Source organism: Chiloscyllium punctatum, chromosome 32 (assembly GCF_047496795.1).
Source record: "Chiloscyllium punctatum isolate Juve2018m chromosome 32, sChiPun1.3, whole genome shotgun sequence".
NCBI classification, from domain to species: domain Eukaryota; kingdom Metazoa; phylum Chordata; class Chondrichthyes; order Orectolobiformes; family Hemiscylliidae; genus Chiloscyllium; species Chiloscyllium punctatum.
The window spans coordinates 57,128,926-57,152,363 of record NC_092770.1 but is presented as its reverse complement, the minus strand read 5'-3'; the positions used below and the strand labels follow the sequence as shown (position 1 = coordinate 57,152,363).

Sequence of the window (23,438 nt, the reverse complement as noted above, 5' to 3'; positions counted from 1 at the left end):
TCACTGTCCACGAGACTGGCTTTTTAGTGTAATTTGTAAACTTAATTAGCATGCCTTTGTGCATTCTCATCCAAATCACTGATACAGATAACAAACACTGACTGGCTCAGCACCAACCCCTGAGGCACTCAACTCGTCACAAGCCTCCAGTCCGACAAATATCCTTCCACTGTTACCCTCTGCTTTCTCCATCAAGTCAATTGTGTATCCAATTTGCCAGCTTCCCTCGGATTCCACATGCTCTAACCTTCCAGAGCAGCCTACCATGTGGAAGTTTATCAAAAGCCTTACTAAAATCCATAAAGACTATGTCCACCACTTTGCCCTCTTCAACCTTCCAGGTCACTTGATCAAAGAGCCCTAGGATAAAGTGAGGACTGCAGATGCTGGAGATCAGAGTCAAAGAGTGTGGTGCTGGAAAAGCACAGCAGGTCAGGCAGCGTCCAGGGAGCAGGACAGTTGACGGTTCAGGCATAAGACCTTCATCGGGAATGCTGATGAAGGTCTTATATCCGAATCATTGACACTCCTGTTCCTCCATGCTGCCTGACCGTCAAATAACTCTTAACAAATTTGTGAGGGATGATCTCTTCCGCACAAAACCATGCTGAGTATTCCTAATCAAACCCTACCTTTCCAAATGCATGTAAATCTTATCTCAGAATCTTCTCAAGTAACTTGCCTAGCACAGATGTTTGGCTAACTTAGTCTATAGTTCCCACGTTTTTCTTTGCAGCCCTTATTGAATAGTTGCACAATATTCACTCCCCTTCTTTCTTCCAAAAACTCACCCATGGTTAACGATGATGCAAAAATATCAGCCAGGGCCCCTGCAATTTCTTCTCTAGACTCTTGCCATATCCTTGGAAATATCTGATCAAAACAAAGAGATTTATCCACCTTTGTACATTCTAATACGTCCAACGACCTTCCCTGCACAAAACCATGCTGCCCATTACTGATAAGCCTATTTTCGTCCAAATGGGAATAGATCCTATCCCTCAGTATCTTCTCCAGCAGCTTCCCTACCACTGACGTCAGGCTTACCGGTCTATAATCACCTGGAGTATCCCTGCTACCCTTCTTAAACAAAGGAACAACATGAGCAATTCTCCAGTCCTCCAGGACCTCACCGTGTTCAAGGATGTTGCAAAGGTATCTGTTAAAGTCCCAGCTATTTCCTCTCACTTCTCTCAGTAACCTGGGGTAGATCCCATCAAGACCTGGGGGCTTGTCTACCTTAATGTCTTTTCGAATACCCTAAACTTTCTCTCTCCTTATGCCGACTTGACCTAGAGTACTCAAAGATCTATCCTTTAACCTCAACATCCGTCATGTACCTCTTCTCAGAGAATATTCATGTAAAGTACTCGTTTAGAATCTCGCCCATTTTCTCTGACTCCATGCTTAACTTTCCTCCTTTGTCCTTGAGTGGGCCAACCCTTTCTGTAGTTACCCTCTTGTTCCTTTGTCGCGGAGATTAAATAGACTTGACTCAGCTGTTAGCAAGAGCAAAGAAAGGAGCTTTATTTAAATTCTGCAGAATTGACCCAGTACATTCAGCTAGATGCCTCAATGTAAGGGGTACCTGAGCATTATTCAGATACTTGCCTTATATTGTTTCTTATCATGCTCTTAGGGGCAAAGACTGGGAAAACTCAAGTTGTTATTCTCTCATCCCCTGGTCTTAGACATAACAGTTCTTCAGCTTTCGCTGAGTTGACTGTCGCAAGGTCCAACTGAATGTTAACAAAATTCAAACAGAGACAAGCTGGCTGCAAACCTCATCAAAGTATGGTTTACAAAGCTCAGCACAGTATTAACTTTTCAAAACATATTCTCTTTCAAATTTCACAGTAAATGTAAAATTTGTTAATTTTCCATTATGAAAAAAGATCTTTTTCCTTTAATATACTATAATAACCTCTTTGGATTTGCCCTCATTGAAGGTTTTATTCCCTGTAGTGTTGGAGACTGTGCCATTTATAAATTCATAAGGGGCTTGGATCAAGTGAATCAATGCAGCAATATCATTGCTGAATGCAGATGACAAAATCCTGTCTAAGGTCATCGCCAACAGGATCAAGTCCGCTGTGGGATCGGTGATTCACCTGAGCCAAACCTGTGCAGTACCAGACAGGACAATGTCTGAGAACCTTGTGCTCCTCAGGGATGTGATTGCCTACATGCAAGACAGAGGGGGCTGGATGCCAGCATCATCAGTCTGGATCAGGCCGATGACAGGATATTACAAACGCACATATGAGACATGCTGTCTGAAATTGGCTATGTGGAGGGAATCGGCAATTGAATCTGACTGCTCTACACAAACATCGTTAGCACAGTCTCAATCATCCAGTGGGAATCAGAAAGCTTCACGGTCAGATCTGGAGTCAGGCAAAACTGCCCATTCTCTCCTGCCTTGTTTATGTTTGTATAGAATCCTTTGCTGAGTCCATAAGGAAGGATGCAAGCCTGAGAGAGGTGACTGTTTCAAGCAGTGGAGAAAAGCAGGTGAAAGCCTCTCTGTACATGGATGATGCCGTTTTCTGCTCAGATCTGCTGTCAGTACACAGACTCATGAGCATCTGTGACCAGTTTGAACTGGTCTCAGGTGCTAAGGTAAATCGGGACAAGAGCGAGGTCAGTTTTCTTTGGGAATTGGGCTGACCAATCCTTCATTTCCTTCACCATCAGGACAGATTACATGAAGGTACTTGGAATATGGTTCAGAGGGGCCAGGGAGCACATCGCCAAAATGAAGCAGAAACAGGTCCTGCGGGAGCACTACTCTCTCTGCGAGTTAAAAACCTGATTATCAGATGTGAAGCGCTCTATCTGTTGTTGGACATAGCACAGGTCTTGCCCATCTCCAAAACTTGCTGTTTCAATCGCCTGAGTCATCTTCCATTTCATCTGGAAGCCTCAGATAGACTGGGTCTGCGGGAGCTCTGTATACAAAATATCTGGATAAACAGGGGGAAGAACATAAGAAATAGGAGGGCAACGCTGGATATGTTCAATAAGATCATGGCTGATCTGTTTGAGGCCTCAGCTCCACTTACCTGCCCTCTCACTATAACCCTTAATTCCTTTTACTATTCAAAATAATTATCTATTTTAGATTTTAAAATATTCAATGAGGAAGCCTCAACTATTTCTCTGGGCATGGAATTCCACAGATTCACAACGCTCTGGGTGAAGAAGTTCCTTCTCAATTCCATCCTAAATCTGCTCTCCCTTATTTTGACGCTATGCCCTCTTGTTCTAGTTTCACTCGCCAGTGGAAACAATCTCTCTACATCTATCTTATCTATTCCCTTCATAATTTTATGTTTCTATAAGGTCCCCCCTCACTCTTCTAAATTCCAATGAATATAATCCCAGTTTACTCAGTCTCTCCTCGCATGCCAACCCCCTCAACTCCGGAATCAACCTACTGAACCTCCTCTGCACCCCTTCTCATGCCTGTATACCTTTTCTCAAGTAAGGAGACCAAAACTGCACATAGTACTCCAGATGTGATCTCATTCACAACCTATGCAACTGCAACATAACCTCCTTTTAAACGCAATCCTTTCAGCAATGAAGGACAAAATTCCTTTTGCCTTCTTAATTACCTGTGGCAACTGCAGACCAACCTTCTATGCTTTATGCACAAGGATACCTAGGTTGTCCCTTTCTACAACAGCATGCTGCAATTGTTTATGATTCAAATAATAGTCCTTTTTACTGTCTTTCCTACCAAAATGGATGACTTTACATTGATAAACATTGTACACCATCTGCCACACCTTTGTTCACTCGCTTAACTATTTGTGTCCCTTTGCTAAATTCCACAGTCCTCTGTACACTTTGCTGTAGCAATCATCTTTGTGTCATGCACAAACTTTGGTACTCTACATGTGGTCCCCAGTTCCAAATCTTCTATGTAAATTTGAGAGTAATTGCAGTCCCGAAATTGATCCCTGAGGCACACCACTAGCCACTGATCTCCAACCATAATAACATGCCTTTATCTCCACTCATTGCTTCCTGTTATTAAACCAATCCTCTATCCATGCTAATACATTAGCCGTAAAGTCATACATCTTTATCTTATGCAGCAGTCTTTTGTGTGGCACCTTGTCGATACACTACATCTACTGAGTCCCTATTGTTCATCGTACTTGTAATGTCTTCATAGAATTCCAGTAGATTAGTTAAGTGTGACCTGCCTTTCATGAACCCATGCTGCCTCTGCCCAACGGAGCAATTTCTATCTAGATATCTTGCTATTTCTTCCCTGATAATAGATTCAAGCATTTTCCCCACTATAGAAGTTAAGCTAACCAGTCTGTGATTCCCCATCTTTTGTCTACTTAAACAGTGGCATCGCATTTGTTGTTTTCCAATCTGCTGGAACTAACCCGGGGTGCAGCAAATTTTGAAAAATTACAAGTGCATTTGCTATTACTCCCGCCATCTCTTTTAGTACCCTGAAATGCATTCCATCAGGACCAGGAGACTTTTCTACCATTAGAATACCCAATGTTGCCCTCACCTTGAAGGCCACCTTGGTATGCAGCTGTATCAAGCTCTGTATAGACCCTTTGTATGCAAACACTAAGTGTCAGTACATACTGAAGTTCTACCTCTCCCTGGTGTCACAAAAGGTCGGACTGGCTTCTCTTTCACGGAAGTAGTTGGACTTTTCTGTATTACCTGTCCTTTGCAAAGAGATTTTGCAAAGAGAAACATCTTTGACCACAAGTCCATCAGGAAGTGGTCAGCACGTAGCGTCCTCAAGACCCTGAGGGAAAAAGAGCTTAGTACAAGCATCAAGACATCGCTTGGCAAGTGGTCAGAAGGGTACCTGTGAGATCCTATTATGTACTCCCGATCAGCTTGCGCCAGCACACACTGTCCATGAAGTGGCTATGGGGACGTTGAGACTGTCACACATCTCCTCTAGAATGTGCCTTTGCACAGGAAGTCCGGAGGAAGATGCAGTAGTTTTTGTCAAGGTTCATCTCGAGCATCTCCGTGATGCTCGACTGTGCACTTTGGTCTGCACGAACATTGCTGGTCTTCCAGAACAAGGAGTTGACCCCGACCGAGTGTTGCAGTCTGGCATATTTCAAAAATAAAGTGAGGACTGCAGATGCTGGAGATCAATAGACAATAGACAATAGACAATAGATGCAGGAGTAGGCCATTCAGCCCTTCGAGCCTGCACCGCCATTCAATATGATCATGGCTGATCATTCCCAATCAGTATCCTGTTCCAGCCTTATCTCCATAACCCTTGACTCCACTATCTTTAAGAGCTCTATCCAATTCTTTCTTAAATGAATCCAGAGACTGGGCCTCCACTGCCCTCTGGGGCAGAGCATTCCACACAGCCACCACTCTCTGGGTGAAGTAGTTTCTCCTCATCTCTGTCCTAAATGGTCTACCCCGTATTTTTAAGTTGTGTCCTCTGGTTCGGCACTCCCCCATCTGCGGAAATATGTTTCCTCCTGCCAGAGTGTCCAATCCTTTCATAATCCTATATGTTTCAATCAGATCCCCTCTCAGTCTTCTAAACTCAAGGGTATATAAGCCCAGTCGCTTCAGTCTTTCCGTGTAAGGCAATCCTGCCATTCCAGGAATTGACCTTGTGAACCTACGCTGCACTCCCTCAATAGCCAGAATGTCTTTCCTCAAATTTGGAGACCAGAACTGTACACAGTCCTCCAGGTGTGGTCTCGCCAGGGCCCTGTACAGCTGCAGAAGCACCTCTTTGCTTCTATACTCAATTCCTCTTGTTATGAAGGCCAGCATGCTATTAGCCTTCTTCACGACCTGCTGTACCTGCATGCTTGCCTTCATTGACTGGTGGACAAGAACACCCAGATCTCTCTGAACAGCCCCTTTACCTAATTTGATACCATTGAGGTAGTAATCTGCCTTCCTGTTCTTGCCACCAAAGTGGATAACCAGACATTTATCCACATTAAACTGCATCTGCCATGCATCTGCCCACTCACCTAACTTGTCCAGGTCACCCTGTAATCTCCTAACATCCTCATCACATTTCACCCTACCACCCAGCTTTGTATCATCAGCAAATTTGCTAATGTTATTGCTGATACCATCTTCTATATCATTAACATATATTGTAAAAAGCTGCGGTCCCAGCATGGATCCCTGCGGTACCCCACTGGTCACTGCCTGCCATTCCGAAATGGAGCTGTTAATCACTACCCTTTGTTTCCTATTAGCCAACCAATTCTCTATCCAATCTAGTACTTTGCCCCCAATACCGTGCACCCTAATTTTACTCACTAACCTCTTGTGTGGGACTTTATCAAAAGCTTTCTGAAAGTCCAGGTACACTACATCCACTGGATCTCCCTCGTCCATCTTCCGAGTTACATCCTCAAAAAATTCAAGAAGATTAGTCAAGCATGATTTCCCCTTCATAAATCCATGCTGACTCTGTCCTATCCTGTTACTATTATCCAGATGTGCCGTAATTTCATCCTTTATAATAGACTCCAGCATCTTTCCCACCACTGAGGTCAGACTAACTGGTCTATAATTTCCTGCTTTCTCCCGCCCACCCTTCTTAAAAAGTGGCACAACATTAGCCGCCCTCCAATCCTCAGGAACCGACCCCAATTCTATTGAACTCTGGAAAATAATCACCAGCGCATCCACAATTTCCCTAGCCACCTCCTTCAGTACCCTGGGATGCAGGCCATCAGGTCCCGGAGACTTATCAACCTTCAGACCTAACAGTCTCTCCAACACGAAATCCTGGCAAATATAAATTCCCTTAAGTTCAGGTCCTTCAGCCACTGTTACCTCAGGGAGATTGCTTGTGTCTTCCCCAGTGAACACAGATCTGAAGTACCCGTTTAATTCCTCTGCCATTTCTTTGTTCCCAGTAATATATTCCCCTGTTTCTGTCTTCAAGGGCCCAATTTTTGTCCTAACCATTTTTTGCCTTGGACATACCTAAAAAAGCTTTTACTATCCTCCTTTATATTCTTGGCCAGTTTACCTTCGTACCTCATTTTTTCTCTGCGTATTTCCTTCTTACTAATCCTCTGTTGTTCTTTAAAAGCTTCCCAGTCCTCAGTTTTCCCACTTATCTTCGCTAAGTTATACTTTTTCTCTTTTAACTTTATATGTTTCTTTACTTCCCTCATCAGCCACGGCCGCCCATGTCTCCTCCTGGGATCTTTCTTCCTTTTAGGAATGAACTGATCCTGCAACTTCTGCATTATACACAGAAATATCCACCATTGTTCCTCCACGGTCTTCCCTGTTAAGGTATTGCACCATTGAACTTTGGCCAGTTGCTCCCTCATAGCTCCATATTTCCCTTTATTCAACTGAAATATTGTCACTTCAGATTGTACCCACTCCCTCTCAAATTGCAGATTGAAGCTTATTGTATTATGGTCACTACTTCCCAATGGCTCCTTCACTTCGAGGTCACTGACCAATTCTGGTTCGTTACACAATACCAGATCCAGAATCGCCTTATCCCTGGTCGGCTCCAGCACCAGCTGCTCTAAAAATCCATCTCTGAGGCACTCCACAAAGTCTCTTTCTTGAGGCCCAATACCATCCTGATTTTGCCAGTCTACCTGCATGTTAAAATCCCCCATAACAACTGTAGTAACATCTTTGCGACAAGCCAATTTCAGCTCCTGATTCAACTTACATCCGACATCCAGACTACTGTTTGGGGGCCTGTAGATGACTCCCATGAGGGTCTTTTTACCCTTAGTGTTTTGAAGCTCTATCCACACTGACTCTACATCCCCTGACTCTAGGTCCCCCCGCGCAAGGGACTGAATATCCTCCCTTACCAACAAGGCCACCCCACCCCCTCTGCCTGTCAGTCTGTCCTTACGATAGCACGTGTACCCTTTAATATTCATTTCCCAGGCCCTGTCCCCATGAAGCCACGTCTCAATTATCCCCATAATATTATATCTGCCAATTTCCAAAAGAGCCTCAAGCTCATCCACCTTGTGTCTAATGCTTCGTGCATTCATATATAGAATTTTTAATTTGTTACTGCTCTCACCCTTCCCCTCAACCCTTATTTCACTCAACTTTACAGCATGATGCCTTTTCCAGTTTTCTGCCTCCTTGATACAGTTGTCTTTCTTGATTCTCTTGTTCTAACTACCCCTTCAATTTCCTTTTTAAACATCCAGCTTGTCCCCTCCCCCCCGCTACTTAGTTTAAATGTAGCGGTGTTGCAGCAGAAAATCTGCCTGCCAGAATGCTGATCCCTGATCTATTAAGGTGTAAGCCGTCTCTCTTGTAGAATTTATGGTTACCATAAAATATACCCCAGTGATCCAAGAACTTGAAACCTTGCTTCCTGCACCAGTTCCCCACCCACACGTTCAAGTCCATTATCTCCCGGTTTCTGGCCACACTAGCCCGAGGAACTGGAAGCAAACTGGAGATAACCACCTTGGACGTCCTGCTTTTTAGCCTTCTTCCTAGTTCTCCGAAGTCTCGCTGTAGTATGTTCCTCCTTTTCTTCCCGACATCATTTGTGCCGACGTGTACCACCACCTCGGGCTCTTCACCCTCGTCCTTGAGGATGTCCTGCACTCTGTCCGCGATGTCTTTCACTCAAGCACCAGGAAGGCAACACACCATCCTTAAATCCCGTCTGCTGCCACAAAAACCCCGGTCAGTTCCTCTCACGATGGAGTCCCCTATTACCACGGCTCTGTGCGATGTCCAACTCTTCCGCTCTGCTTCTGCGGCACCTTTTGATTGACAAACATGGCCGCCTTGCGAACTGGCAGTATCATCAGACTCTACTGTTTCCAAAAGCTTCAACTTGTTCCTGACAGGTACTTCTCCCGGCGTCTCTTGCACCTGTCTCCTCTCTGCCTTCCTCATCGTCTGCACTCTTCTGCTCTCTTCTGGCATGATTGGTGTAATAACATCACTGAAGGTCTTGTCCAGAAAGATCTCGTTCTCTCGGATGAGCCTAAGGTCTTCGAGTTCTTTCGTCAGTGCTGCAATATGCTCGGTCAATTGCTGAATGTGCGCACACTTTCCACACATATACGAGCCGAAGGCTCGAAGAGGGACGAAGAGTGGTGCTGGAAAAGCACAGCCGGTCAGGCAGGATCTGAGGAGCAGGAGAGTTGACATTTCGAGCCCTTCATCAGGAATGAGGCTGGCACATTTCAAGGTCCACGATTATGGGCTGAGGGATGCACTAAAACATGGGGCAGCTGCTGCCCAGGCACATTGGGGGAAGACCACTGTCTGCGATCTTTTCTGCTGAAGGTAAATGGGGGTCCATTCAGTTATTGGACCCTCCTACCGACTCAGATGTATGTAAATATTAGTTTTGTGTAAGAGAGGTCTTTGGCTTTTTTGGGATACAAGTTATAGGTTCATAGAAAAATAATTAGAAAAATAAAGCAATAAATTGTCCAGCATTACAGATCATAGGAATAAAAGAGAAAATAAAGAAAGAAGTTCAGAACAAAAGTCTTTCCCAAACCAGTCCACACCGGCAGTGCCCTCCAGTCTGCAGCAGACCTTGGCTCTAGACTACTGGGCTTCACCTCAAGGCTTTTGAGGCTGCAGGACAGCTTTTCAATCTCCTTGAGAGACCACGCTGGGCTGAAAGACAGCCATGCCAGGTCTGTGTTGAGGATGGGAGTCTGACGCTGGGAGTTTGGGATGCCACAGAGAAGGAAGAAGAGAGAAACATAATGCAAAATAGAAGGAACCAGATGGAGTGGCTGAACTCCAGCTGCAGTGCACTAGCCTGCCATCAGCTTGGAGGAGACATCTGAAAGATGCTGTGTTTGGGTATGAATTTACCCCTCTTCTTCTGTACCGAAACATGCCCAAGGCACTTCACATGCGAGAGATCAGTAGTTGTGCTTATTTTCAGCACTTAGTATTGATTTCATTTGAGCGTTAATTTGTTTGCTCCCACTGCTCTTCTAGAGAAGTCCAATTTAAAGTTCTTGTCTTCTCTCTGATGGGATTCCATTTTAATTCTACAACTTGTTTGTTTTCATTCACTGTTTTCTATTTCTCTTGTAATGTTAGATAAAGTGTTTATTAAAAGTAGTTTTCACCACTGCATCTTTCCTTTATTGACTGCCTCTGTCTTTGGTTCTGCTTTACACCACTTGGATTCCAATTGACGATTCACCTTTGTGCTCCCAATCCAATCCACCCAGCAAGATTTACAGGGATTTCTGAAACAGGTCGCACTCCTAGAACACCACATCCTGAGGTCATACTCTGTGCCAATTCTCCAATACATGCACACTGTTGACTTCTCCATCAGCACTGCGTTACTATCTCAAAGCTATCCTAGTTCCCTGTTCCATTTCATGCTTTATCTCACCTGTACCTTACAGAAACTGTTTTCTTTTGGGTGTTAAAAACCACTGGTTCTGAAATCCTTCAGAACCCTCTGGATTCTTTCGTCCTTCACTCCTCACCGCCACCTCTAACTCCCTCTCTTCTTGCAGTTCTACCTCGTCCTGTCTTCATGATACCTTCTGACACAGGTTCTTCCAGACTGGAGAAATTTCAGAGAGAATCATCTGCTGAAGCTTGGAACCTTTCTCTGGACTGCAGCAGCTTCTCTGCTACAGCTGAACCATCAGCTTCTCACTGTTACAACTGAATCAAACTAGAAGAAAACCTCAACTGGGAGAACTAGCCATTCCTCTGCCACTGTTAAAGTAGACATTTTAGCATCTCTACCTTTATGACCACTCTTGGTTCACAGATCAATCAAATCAGGAAGGGAGGGTCAGAGGGTATCATGAGGAGAGGACAAGAGGTAGAACTGCAAGAAGAGATGGAGTTAGAGGTGGGGGTGAGGTGTGAAGGAAGCTAATGGTGTCTTCATCAAGCACAATAAATCTAACCTACCCAATTATCAGCCCATCAGTCTGATCTCATCAGTAAAGTGATGGAAGGTATCATCAACAGTGCTCTCAAGCAGCATCTCCTCAGCATTAATTTGCACAGTGGCAGCCAGTTTGGTTTCTACCAGGGCAACTCCATTCCTGACCTCATTACACCCTTGGTTCAAACATGGACATAAGAGCTGAATTCTAGAAATAAGATGACACTGACAGCTCTTGACATCAAGGCTGCATTTGATTGAGCATAGTATCATGGAGCCCTGGTAAAATTGGAATCAGTGGTATGAGGGACAAACACTTTAATGGTTAGAGTCATAACTCACAGGTAGGAAGATGGTAGGGACAGCCAGCACGGACTTGTGAAGGGTAGGTCTTGCCTTACAAGTCTTATTGAATTCTTCGAGGAGGTGACCAAGCATGTGGATGAGGGTAGAGCAGTGGATGTAGTGTACATGGATTTTAGTAAGGCATTTGATAAGGTTCCCCATGGTAGGCTTATGCGGAAGTCAGGAGGCATGGGATAGAGGGAAATTTGGCCAATTGGATAGAAAACTGGCTAACCGGTCGAAGTCAGAGAGTGGTGGTAGATGGTAAATATTCAGCCTGGAGCCCGGTTACAAGTGGAGTTCCGCCGGGATCAGTTCTGGGTCCTCTGCTGTTTGTAATTTTTATTAATGACTTAGATGAGGGAGTCGAAGGGTGGGTCAGTAAATTTGCAGATGATACGAAGATAGGTGGAGTTGTGGACAGTGAGGAGGGCATTTGTCGTTTGCAAAGGGACTTAGATATGTTGCAGAGCTGGGCTGAGGAGTGGCAGATGGAGTTCAACCCTGCCAAGAGTGAGGTTGTCCATTTTGGAAGAACAAATAAGAATGCGGAATACAGGGTTAATGGTAGGGTTCTTAGTCAGGTGGAGGAACAGAGGGATCTTTGGGTCTATGTACATAGATCTTTGAAAGTTGCCACTCAGGTGGATAGAGTTTGTAAGAAGGCCTATGGAGTATTATCGTTCATTAGCAGAGGGATTGAATTCAAGAGTCGTGAAGTGATGTTGCAGCTGTACAGGACTTTGGTTAGGCCACAGTTGGAGTACTGTGTGCAGTTCTGGTCGCCTCACTTTAGGAAAGATGTGGAAGCTTTGGAGAGGGTGCAGAGGAGATTTACCAGGATGTTGCCTGGAATGGAGAATAGGTCGTATGAGAATAGGTTGAGAGTTCTCGGCCTTTTCTCGTTGGAATGGCGAAGGATGAGGGGTGACTTGATAGAGGTTTATAAGATGATCAGAGGAATAGATAGACAGTCAGAAACTTTTTCCCCGGGTACAACAGAGTGTTACAAGGGGACATAAATTTAAGGTGAAGGGTGGAAGGTATAGGGGAGATGTCAGGGGTGGGTTCTTTACCCAGAGAGTGGTGGGGGCATGGAATGCGCTGCCCGTGGGAGTGGTAGAGTCAGAATCATTGGCGACCTTTAAGCGGCATTTGGATGGGTACATGGATGGGTGCTTAATCTAGGTTAGAAGTTCGGCACAACATCGTGGGCCGAAGGGCCTGTTCTGTGCTGTATTGTTCTATGTTCTATGTTCTATGGTTGTGTTATTGGCTGTCAGTCATCTCAGCTCAAGGACATCTGTGCAGAGGTTCCTCAGGACAGTGTCCTAGCCCCAATCAACTTCAGCTGCTTCATCATCAGGTCAGAAATGGGGATGTTTAAACAATGTTCAGCACCATTTGTGATGACTCAGATATTGGAGCATTCCATGTTCACATGCAACAACGTCTGGACAATATCTAGGCTTGAGCTGACAAGGGCAAGTAACTCTCACAACATACAAAATGCCAGGCAGTGATCATCATTAATAACAGACAATCTAACAATTCCCCCCTTAATGTTCTATGGTATTACTGAATACCCCCACTATCAACATCCTTGAAATTACCATTCACCAGAAATTCAACAGGAGTCGCTACTTAAACACAGTGGCTGTAAGAGCAGATCAGAGGCAGAGAGTACTCAGCATCTGACTCCCCAAAACCTGTCACCAGGCACAAGTTAGGAGTGTGATGGACTGCTCCCCAGTTGCCTTGATGGGTTCAGCTCCAACAACACAAGAAGCTTGGCACCCAATCCCTTTGTACATATACTCCCTTCAATATCAATGCTCAGTAGCAGCGGTATGTACTGTCTACAAGATGCACAGTAGAAATTTAGCAAAGATCCTCAGACAGCACCTTCTAAACTCACGACTGCTTCCATCTAGAAGTGCAAGGATAACAGATACCTGGGAACACCACCACTTGCAAGTTCCTCTCCAAGTCACTCACCATCCAACGTGGACATATGTTTCTGTTTCTTCACTGCCACTGGGTCAAACTCCTTGAATTCCCTCCCTAATGGCATTGTGGGTCAACCCACACCAGGTGGACTTGCAGCAGTTCTAGAAGGCAGCTCACCACCACCACCTCAGGGAACTATGGGCAGACAAGAAATGCTGCCAGTTGGTGATGCCCACATAGAGTCATAGAGATGTACAACACGAAAACAGACCCTTCGGTCCAACCCATCCACGCCGACCAGACATCCCAACCCAATCTAGTCCCACCTGCTAGCACCCGGCCCATTTCCCTCCAAACTCTTCCTATTCATATACCCATCCAAATACCTCTTAAATGTTGCAATTGTACCAGCCTCCACCACATCCTCTGGCAGCTCATTCCATACACGCACCACCCTCTGCATGAAAAGGTTGCCCCTTAGGTCTCTTTTATATCTTTCTCCTCTCACCCTAAACCTATGCCCTCTAGTTCTGGATTCCCTTACACAGGGAAAAGACCTTGTCTATTTATCCAATCCATGCCCCTCATAATTTTGTAAACCTCTATAAGGTCACCCCTCAGCCTCCAACACTCCAGGGAAAACAGCCCCAACCTGTTCAGCCTCTCCCTGTAGCTCAAATCCTCCAACCCTGGCAACATCCTTGTAAATCTTTTCTGAACTCTTTTAAGTTTCACAACATCTTTCTGACAGGAAGGAGACCAGAATTGCACGCAATAATCCAACAGTGGCCTAACCAATGTCCTGTACAGCCGCAACATGACCTCTCAACTTCTGTACTCAATACTCTGACCAATAAAGGAAAGCATACCAAATGCCTTCTCCCAAGAATTAATTTTAAAAATGATATTGTTAGTAGACTATTAATCCAGAAACTCAGGTAATGTAAGTTTGAATCCTGCCTTGGCAGATGATGGAATTTTAATTCCATTCCAGATATTCATTGAATTTATGATGACCACGAAATCACTGTTGGTTGTTGGAAAAGCCTATTTGATTCACTAATGTCCTTTGCAGAAGGAAATCTGCTGTCTTTACCTGTTCTGGCCTATATGTGACTGCAGTGTGGTTAACTTTCAACTGCCTTCGGAGATGGCCTAGCAAGCCACTCAGTTGTATCAATTGCTACGCAGATTCAAAAGCACAGAGACTGCAGCAGTTCAACAAGGCAGCTTGTTACCACCTTTGCAAGGGCGACAACTGCTGGTCCAGTCAGCAGTGCTGACATCTGCAAATGACTTTTTTAAAAAAATTGTTCCAAGAAGTTAATATGCCTCACCATTTCAATGGAAGAGATTAAAAATAACAATAGCTACTACAAATGTCATCTCCACAATGACGGGATTCCAGATTTAGTGCACTGAAAGAGGCAGCCAGGAATGATGTAACTGGGGAGCAGACGTTTTTGATGACCAAAATTGACCTGTGTTATTCTGATATAAGTATAAAATACTGCAGTATAAAATCAGATGTAAATCAACATGCAGGAAATACTCAGCAGGTCAGGAAGCATCTTTAGGAGGTAGAAAAAGAAAAGATCATTGTTAAGTTATGCTAATTATGTTCCTTTCTCCACAGCATCTGCCTGATCTGAATATTACTAATCTTTTCTTTTTTTCATTTTACCCTTTTGGATTAGTTGGACAAAACTTCCATTTTGTTCGCGTCTCAGTGTTAGATACGCAGCCAACATGTAGGTGGGAAAAAGTTGAAGGTAGCATGTAAATAATAATAAGTTGGTACTGGAGATATATGTTATTAAGCAAAGGATCAAAAATAGATTTTCAGGAAACTCAAGTTGTATCCTGTTTCATGAAGGCAGGACTAAACATGTCAACACTTTCTTAATCTTTCTAACAGGTTGTTGAGTATCAGGAAACAAGAGAAAACACACTTTCAGAAAGATGCATTCAAACATAGACTTTTTTTTTATTTAGTCATGGGATCTGGCATTACTGGATAAGTTAGCATTTATTGGCCCTCCCTAATTGACCAAAACTGAATTGCTTATTTAGTCATTTCATACGGTTGTTAATAGTCAACCAAGATGCTGTGAGATGTGAGAAAATTACAGGGACTCTGACCCAAATTTGTAATTCCCTTTTGGCCTCGAGGGAGGTGCCAGCAGATTGGAGGACAGTTAATGTAGTTCCACATTTCAAGAAGGGTGGTAGTTTATACGAAAGTTTTCAGAAGATAAAAATTGGCTGGATGGTTAATAATGATGAAGAAGGTTAATCCAATGAGCAGATCAGTTGCAGATGGATTTTACCCTGATAAATTTGAGGTGATGTTACTCTTCCAACTACATAATAAGGGACTAGTGTATGAATGGCAGGACAGTAAAAAGCTCAGAGGAACAAAGGAATCTTAAGGTGCTTGTCCACAGATCCCTGAAGGTACTGGGACAGGTTAACATTAGATAGGAAGACATTTCGGATGTTTGCCTTTTTCAGTTGTAGCACAGGTTATAAGAGCAAGGAGGTTATGTTTGAGCTGAATAGAACTTCTGTTAGGCTTTGTATCGCTATTTATCAAAAGCGAAGGAAATGGTGGAGGATGATCTCTGGGAAGGCACTTTTGAATTTGTAAGCCGAATTGCTATTAAAAAGAACAAGATGTGCATCTTGAAAAGTATTAAGTAAATGAATCCCTGAGTCTTGTTGGGATCTATCCCAGAATAATGTGAGAGGCAAAAGAACAAATTGTTGGAGCACTGACAGGCATACACTTAATGGTAAGGTCATAAGGAGAGTGGCTGAACAAAGAGACCTTGGAACGCAGTTCATAGCTCCTTGAAAGTGGAGTCGCAGGTAGATAGGATAGTGAAGAAGGCGTTTGGTATGCTTTCCTTTATTGGTCAGAGTATTGAGTACAGTAGTTGGGAGGTCATGTTGCAGTTGTACAGGACATTGGTTTGGCCACTGTTGGATTATTGCGTGCAATTCTGGTCTCCTTCCTGTCGGAAAGATGTTGTGAAACTTGAAAGGGTTCAGAAAAGATTTACAAAGACGTTGTAGGGTTGGAGGATTTGAGCTACAGGGAGAGGCTGAACAAGTTGGGGCTGTTTTCCCTGGAGTGTCGGAGGCTGAGGGGTGACCTTATAGAGGTTTACAAAATTATGAGGGGCATGGAGAGGGTAAACAGACAAAGTCTTTTCCCTGGGGTCGGGGAGTCCAGAACTAGAGGGCATAGGTTTAGGTTGAGAGGAGAAAGCTATAAAAGAGACCTGAGGAGCAACCTTTTCACGCAGCGGGTGGTACGTGTATGGAATGAGCTGCCAGAGGAAGTGGTGGAGACCGGTACAATTGCAACATTTAAGAATCATTTGGATGGGTATATGAATAGGAAGGGTTTGGAGGGATATGGGCCGGGTGCTGGCAGGTGGGACTAGATTGGGTTGGGATATCTGGTCAGCATGGACGGGTTGGACCGAAGGGTCTGTTTCCATGCTGTACATCTCTATGATTCTGTGATTTTACCTTTGTATCCTTTGGCCACGGGTTAGGTTGCAAAGGACTGGAGAATAGCTAATGTTGTTTAAAAAGGGTAATAGGGATAATCCAGGAAATTACAGGCCTGTGAGCATCATGTCAGTGTTAGGAAAATTATTGGCAAAGCTTGTCAGGGACAAGATCTATCAGCATTTAGAAGGAAATAGACTTTTTAGTGATAAACAGCACACTTTTGTGCTGGGGAGGTCATACCTCACTAATTTGATTGAGGGTTTTGAGGAGGTGATGAAGATGATTGAGGGAAAAACAGTTGATATTACCTACATTGACTTCAGTAAAGCCTTTGACAAAGTCCCTCATGGCAGACTGGTACAAATGGTAAAGTCATATGGTATCAGGGTGAGCTGACAAGATGGATACAGAACTGGCTTACTCAGAGGAGATAGAAGATTGCATTTCAGAATGGAGGATTGTAACAAGTGGTGTTCCACAGGGATCAGTGCTGGGACTTCTGTGTGTGATCTACATAAATGATTTAGAGGAAAGCGTAGCTGGTATAATCAATAAGTTTACGGATGATACAAAGATTGGTTAAGTTGTAGACAGTGAGTTGGATTGTCAGAGGATACAGCAGGATATCGATCAGTTGGAGGCAAGGTTTGAAAAATGGCAAATGGAGTTTAATCCAGACAAATATGAGGTGATGCATTTTGGAAGGTCAAGTACAGGTGGAAATTATACAATGAATAGCAGAATCCTTAGGAGTATTGATATGCAGAGAGATCTGGCTGTGAAGATCCACAGATCACTGAAGGTGGCAGCGTAGGTAGATAAGGGAGTAAAAATGGCTTCTGGCATACTTGCCTTCATTGGAATGGGCATTGAATATAGAAATAGACAAGTTATGGTTCAGCTTTAAAGAACTTTGGTTAGACCACTCTTGGAATATTGCATACGTTTCAGGTCACCAGAAGGATGTGGATAATTTGGAGAGAGTACAGAAAAGGTTTATCAGGATGTTACCAGTTATGGGGGATTTTATCTATGAAAAAAATAGAATAGACTGAGTTTGTTTTCACTGGAACACAGGAGGCTGAGGGGCGATCTGATAGAAGTTTATAAGATTGTGAATGGAATGAAGAGTGTGGAAGGTATGAGCCTTTTTCCAGGCTGGAGGAGTCAATTACTAGGGGACACAGGTTCAAAATGCAAGGGGAGAAGTTTAAAAGAGATATACGAGACACATTTTACACGCAAACGGTGGTGAGTGCCCGGAAAGTGCTGCCAGAGTTGGTGGTGGAAGCATACACAATAGTCGCAAAAAAGAAGCACCTAGATGAATATATGAATGAGAAGGGAATAGGGGGATACAGTTCCTGTAAGTGAAGACAGTTTTAATATAGAAGGGCAAAATGTAGTGGTGCAGGCTTGGTGGGTTGAAAGTGCTGTTCCTGTGTTGTGTTCTTTGTTCAGCAGTAGTACAGAGTGCAGAGCTAGCCACCTCACTACAGAAGGGTTGTGTTCCACTGGGTGGGAGTGTAGAGGAGATTCACCAGGATGTTGCCTAGGATGAAGCATCTCAGCTATGAAGAGAGGATGGAAAAGCTTTGGATATCGTTTGTTTTAGGAGAAAGTGAGGACTGCAGATGCTGGAGATCAGAGTAAAAAAATGTGGTGCTGGAAAAGCAGAGCTGGTCAGGCAGCATCCAAGGAGCAAAGAGTCAACATTTCAAACATAAGCTCTTTATCAGGCTGTGCTTCTTGTGTTTTGTTTTAGAGCAGAGAAGGCTGAGGGAAACATAAGGTATGTAAGATTGAGGGTCATGGCAAGGTAAATAGGAAGCAGTTGTTCTCCTTTGGTTGAAGGGTCAGTAATGAAGGGGTATAATTTTATGGGGAAGGGTGGGAGGTTGAGAGGGGATTTGAAGAAAAGTTATTTCACTCCAGTGGGTGTTAAGAATCTAGAATGCGCTGCCAGGAAAGTAGTAGAGGCAGAAAACCTAACAGCTTTTCTTTAAAAAATGTATGTGGATAAGCACTTGACATGTCATAACACTTAAGGCTATCAGCCAATGAGTGAAAGTGGGTCTAGAGTAGATAGGTCAAAGGGCCTCTTCACTGGTGTATGGCCTGACACATTGCTGTGTGTCTGATGTCACATGTAGGCCAGACCAAGTGGGAATGGCTTATTTTCTTCCCTAAAGAGTTATTGAACTAGATGAGATTTTACAACAATTGACAGTGGTTACACGGATGTTATTAGGCAAACTTTTCATTTCCAAATGTTTTAATTGATGTAAAATTTTGCCATCTATCATGGTGATATTGAAGCCTGGGTTCACAGAATGTTAGCCTGATGCTTTGGGTTACTAATTCAGTCAACACAGCACTATTGCCTGTGGCAGGGAGGTGTTGAATGTGCAGTGGTTGGGAATTATGTGTTCAAATAATGTTTGCAATCAGAGGCTGGGACAGATGTACGAGATGGTACAGAGATGAGGAATGTGTTCAGTGTGAGGCTACTGGCAGGAGAGATGGGAGTGTGTAAGAAATTATGAATGTTTTCCGATGGAGTTTCAAATTTTGAATGAGAATGGTGTTTGGGCTAGAAGAGATGGATAAATTTAAAGTGGGGCTAAGAGAAGGAGACAATGAATGTGTAAAGGTTTGGAGTCACAGGTGAAATATGTTAGGCATGTGTATACAGGGCAGATTGCATGTTTGCAGAGATTGGTGAAGTATGCTGAGTGTGAACAGGCATTATCTTGAGAAAAAGAGACAGTTGAAAAGTGATGGGAAAGATTACATGCAATTGTTCACCTGTGTTCCAGACATTCTTTGCTTTTAGTTTGATTTTGATTCTGATGAATATTTTGTTCAGTCCCTTAAAGATCAAGCGATTGAAGCAGTGAAGGAAGCAATTTCCATAGGATATCGTTACATTGATTGCGCATACTTTTATCAGAATGAGAAAGAAGTGGGTGAAGCTATAAACCAGAAGATTAAGGAAGGAGCAGTAAAGCGTGAAGACCTCTTTATTGTCAGTAAGGTAAAATGGAGAGTTTTGAAAGTCATTAACAAACTTAAGCATTCATTCCTTCCACCACAATTCAGGGGCATGTACTATATACAACCAAAGGAGAACTTCTCCAACAACAACTTCTAAATCTGTGGCCGACCTCCACTGCATAGGAGAACAAGTGTAGCTGATGTATGGGACCATTGCAACCTGCAAGTTCCCCTACAAACCACATACCACCTTAACACAGCCATGTTACCAACCCTCCACTGTCTCTGGGTCAAAGTCCTGGAACCTGATCTTGTTAGCACTCTGGATGTACCTACATCACACCTACTACCCAAAGGCAATTGGAGATGGACAGTAAAAGTTGAATTTTTTAGTGACAACAAAAGCACTTCTAAAAATATTGTTTTGAGAAAAAAATTTCATTTTCTCCCATTAAATGTTAGGCCCTTTTATCTTTCTCCAAAATATTAATATCTGTTATAGAGGAATTCCACACTTTAGAGAAGGAAATGAGTTGTCTGAGAGGATGTTGGGAGAAGGTTAAAAGAGCAATTTATTTTTGATGCATTGATCTTGACATTGTACTACTTTCTGTTGTCCTATTAGCTCTGGTCCACTTTTCATGCAAAAGATAAAGTGAAAGAGGCCTGTTGTAAAACACTGTCTGAGCTGAATCTGGAATGTGTGGACCTCTACCTTATTCACTTGCCAATGGGATTCAAGGTATAGTTTCCAACTCTGATATTTTGCTACATTTTTCACTTAATTTAGACTTGTTACCTCCTGAGTAAAGTTCCTATTGCATATAAAATTGATTGATTTTAAAAGCTTGAGATGTGAGAGCAGTTTCATTTCAGTCTCAAGAGACTCCAGGTATTTATTACTATCCCATTCTTCTCATGTCAAGAGAGAGCCTAATATCTCATTTTAACCAACAGAATTATGCAATGAGACTTTTTTAGGCAAAACTCAACTCCATTGTATGTAAATAACTTAAACTTAACAAGCACTGTTAACTTGACAATGTGATTGCTAACTATGTATGCTGTGCAGTCAGTTTTTCTGCTTGCTGTCTCCATAAGTTCTCTTTGGAGTTCATATCTTAAAAACTATTTATCTTAGTCATAACCAGGCAAAGGTAGGCTACAACCTAATAGTAAGTCTTTAATTTTCTTCAATTCCAGTTATTTTCAGAGATATACCTTTCATTCATTGTCTCTTGACTGTGGATGCAACAGGGTGATTTACAGTTTGTACCCTGAGCATGTTACCCAAGTTGCACAATGATCAAGATATTCCTCTTGGTCTATACTTTGATTATGAAGTTGAAGACCTTCTCCAAGTTACACCTGTAAGAGCCAGTGTGGGCAACTGCTAATTGATGCCAACTACAAGAATTGCAAAAGATATTATAAAGGAGTGACTTGACAATATTACAGGTACCTGAGAAGATTTGTTCATTTTGGTCATACAGAGCTGAGCTTTGGTGTGTATTTTCAAAGGCAAATCGGTCCTAATACAAGAAACATTATGTCGAAAAAGACAACGTGGTCAAGGAAAATACTGAGATACAGGCTATTAGACTAGATGGGATTGGGGTTCACAGGAAGAGGTGTTAGCAAGTGTAAAAACATAAGTCCCCTGGGCCGAATGGGATTTATCCTAAGATTCTCTGGGATGCCAGGGAGGAGAGTGCCAAGCCATTGGTTTTGATCTTTATGTCATCATTGTCTAGAAAAATAGTGCCAGAAGATTGGAGGAGAGCAGATCCCATCTAGTCTAGTAGCCTGTATCTCAGTATTTTCCTTGACCAAGTTTCTTTTTCTACTGTGAATACTGAGAAAAAAAGTATTCATTTCCCACTATGATCCTTGGTTGGCCATAATTCATGATGAAGGTATCCGGCTGGAAATGTCAATTTTCCTGCTCTTTGGATGCTGCCTGATCTGATCTCCAACATCTACAGACCTCACTGTCTCCTGGCCCTAATCTTACTCTAGTCATTCTTTTATTCATGATATTACTTGTTGAAAGCCTTAGGGTTTTCCTTGATCCTATACACCAAAGACTCCTGGCTCCGCTGAGCTCTCTCTTTCGGTCTCTCCTGGCTAACTTGTAACTCTGAATGCCTCAACTGAGCCATCACATCTCATCCTAACATAAGCCATCTTCTTCCTCTGGACGAGAGATTCAACCTCCTTAGTAAACCACGCATCTCCTGCGCACAACAACTTCCTCCCTGCCTGATCGCTGCATATTTATCAAGGATCCACAGTAGCTGTTCCTTGAAGAAGTTCCACATTTCAATTGTGCCCAACCCCTGCAGCTTCCTTCCCCATCCTATGCATCTTAAATCACATCATAATTGTCTTTCCTCTCACTATAACTCTTGCCCTACCTAATATACCTATCCCTTTCCATCACTAAAGTAAACATAACTGAAATGTGATCACTATCACCAAAGTGCTCATCTGCCTCCAAATCTAACACCTGGCCGGGTTCATTACCCAGTACCAAATCTAATGTGGCCTCACCCTTGTTGGCCTGTCTGCCTATTGTGTCAGGAAACCCTCCAGCACACATTTGACAAAAACTGACCCATCTGAAGTACTTGAACTACAGTATTCCCAGTCAATATTTGGAAAGTTAAAGCTCCCCCATAATAACTACCCTGTCACACTTGCTCCTATCAAGGATCATCTCTGCTATCCTTTCCTCTACATCGCTGGAACTATTCAGAGGTTTATAGAAAACTCCCAATAGTGTGACCTCTCCTTTCCCGTTTCTAATCTCAGTAGAGGAGTCCTCAAATGTCCTTTGTGCAATCATAATACTGTCCTTGACTAACAATGCTGTAATCTTATGTCATTATGTATTACCAAATGGTGGTACATTGTGAAGGAAGTGAAGCCAGCCCAAATCAAAGCACACCCATCATGCAAGAGGTGAGTCAGGAAGAGCACGCTGTGTGGGTTTGTGACAACGATGAGCAGCAAGACAATCTGTCAGACAAATGCAACAAAGAACCTCTTCCGAACACTTATGAGCATCAAGTCAGAATATGAGAATTCCACATAAGGCAAATGGTTAGTTTATACATTGCCTCAATTGAACCTGCTTTCATCACACTGTAATCAGAGCATTAGATTCCTGTGATTCTATTGAATGTCCTACTACCTTGCTCTTTGATTCCTTACTACCATAGCTCTGCAAATGTTTCCTTTTTTTTAAGCATTAATCTATTTTTCCCTTTCGGAAGTTACTCTTGGATCTGCTTTGTCCCTCTCTTGGGCAGTTTGTTCCTAATCACAACCCGTGAACAAATTTTGAAATACTTGCACCAACTGTCCTGAATATTTTAATCAATATGATCCTCAGGAATTTATATCACTGTTCTATAAGCTCTCACATGACCTGAAATATTAACTCTGCTTTTTCTCCACAGATGCTACCAGACCTGCTGAGTTTTTCCAGCAATTTGGTTTTGTTTCTGATTTCCAGCATCCACAATTTTTGAACACAAACTCTCCTGTAGAAAATTACCTAGATCTCTCCTGTCCATAAAAAGCCTCATCAGTCTACTCTCCATTATCAATACTTTCTCAACAATACTCTGTTCACTTGTCAGTTTGGGTACTGCTATGCTCATGAGCTCCTTACAAACATGAACAAAAGAGCTGAATTTCAGAAGGAAAATGGTGG

At 43.0% G+C, this 23,438-nt stretch overlaps 1 protein-coding gene across 1 annotated transcript in view; it reads left to right on the top strand.

Annotated features, from left to right (window-relative positions):
• The window catches only part of LOC140457803 (aldo-keto reductase family 1 member B1-like), a 65,622-nt gene that overhangs the window by 7,836 nt on the left and 34,348 nt on the right, over positions 1-23,438 (top strand). The window contains exons 2-3 of the mRNA XM_072551424.1: positions 19,590-19,757; positions 20,343-20,459. Coding sequence (XP_072407525.1) covers positions 19,590-19,757; positions 20,343-20,459 — 285 coding nt within the window. The remainder of the gene's footprint in view (positions 1-19,589; positions 19,758-20,342; positions 20,460-23,438) is intronic.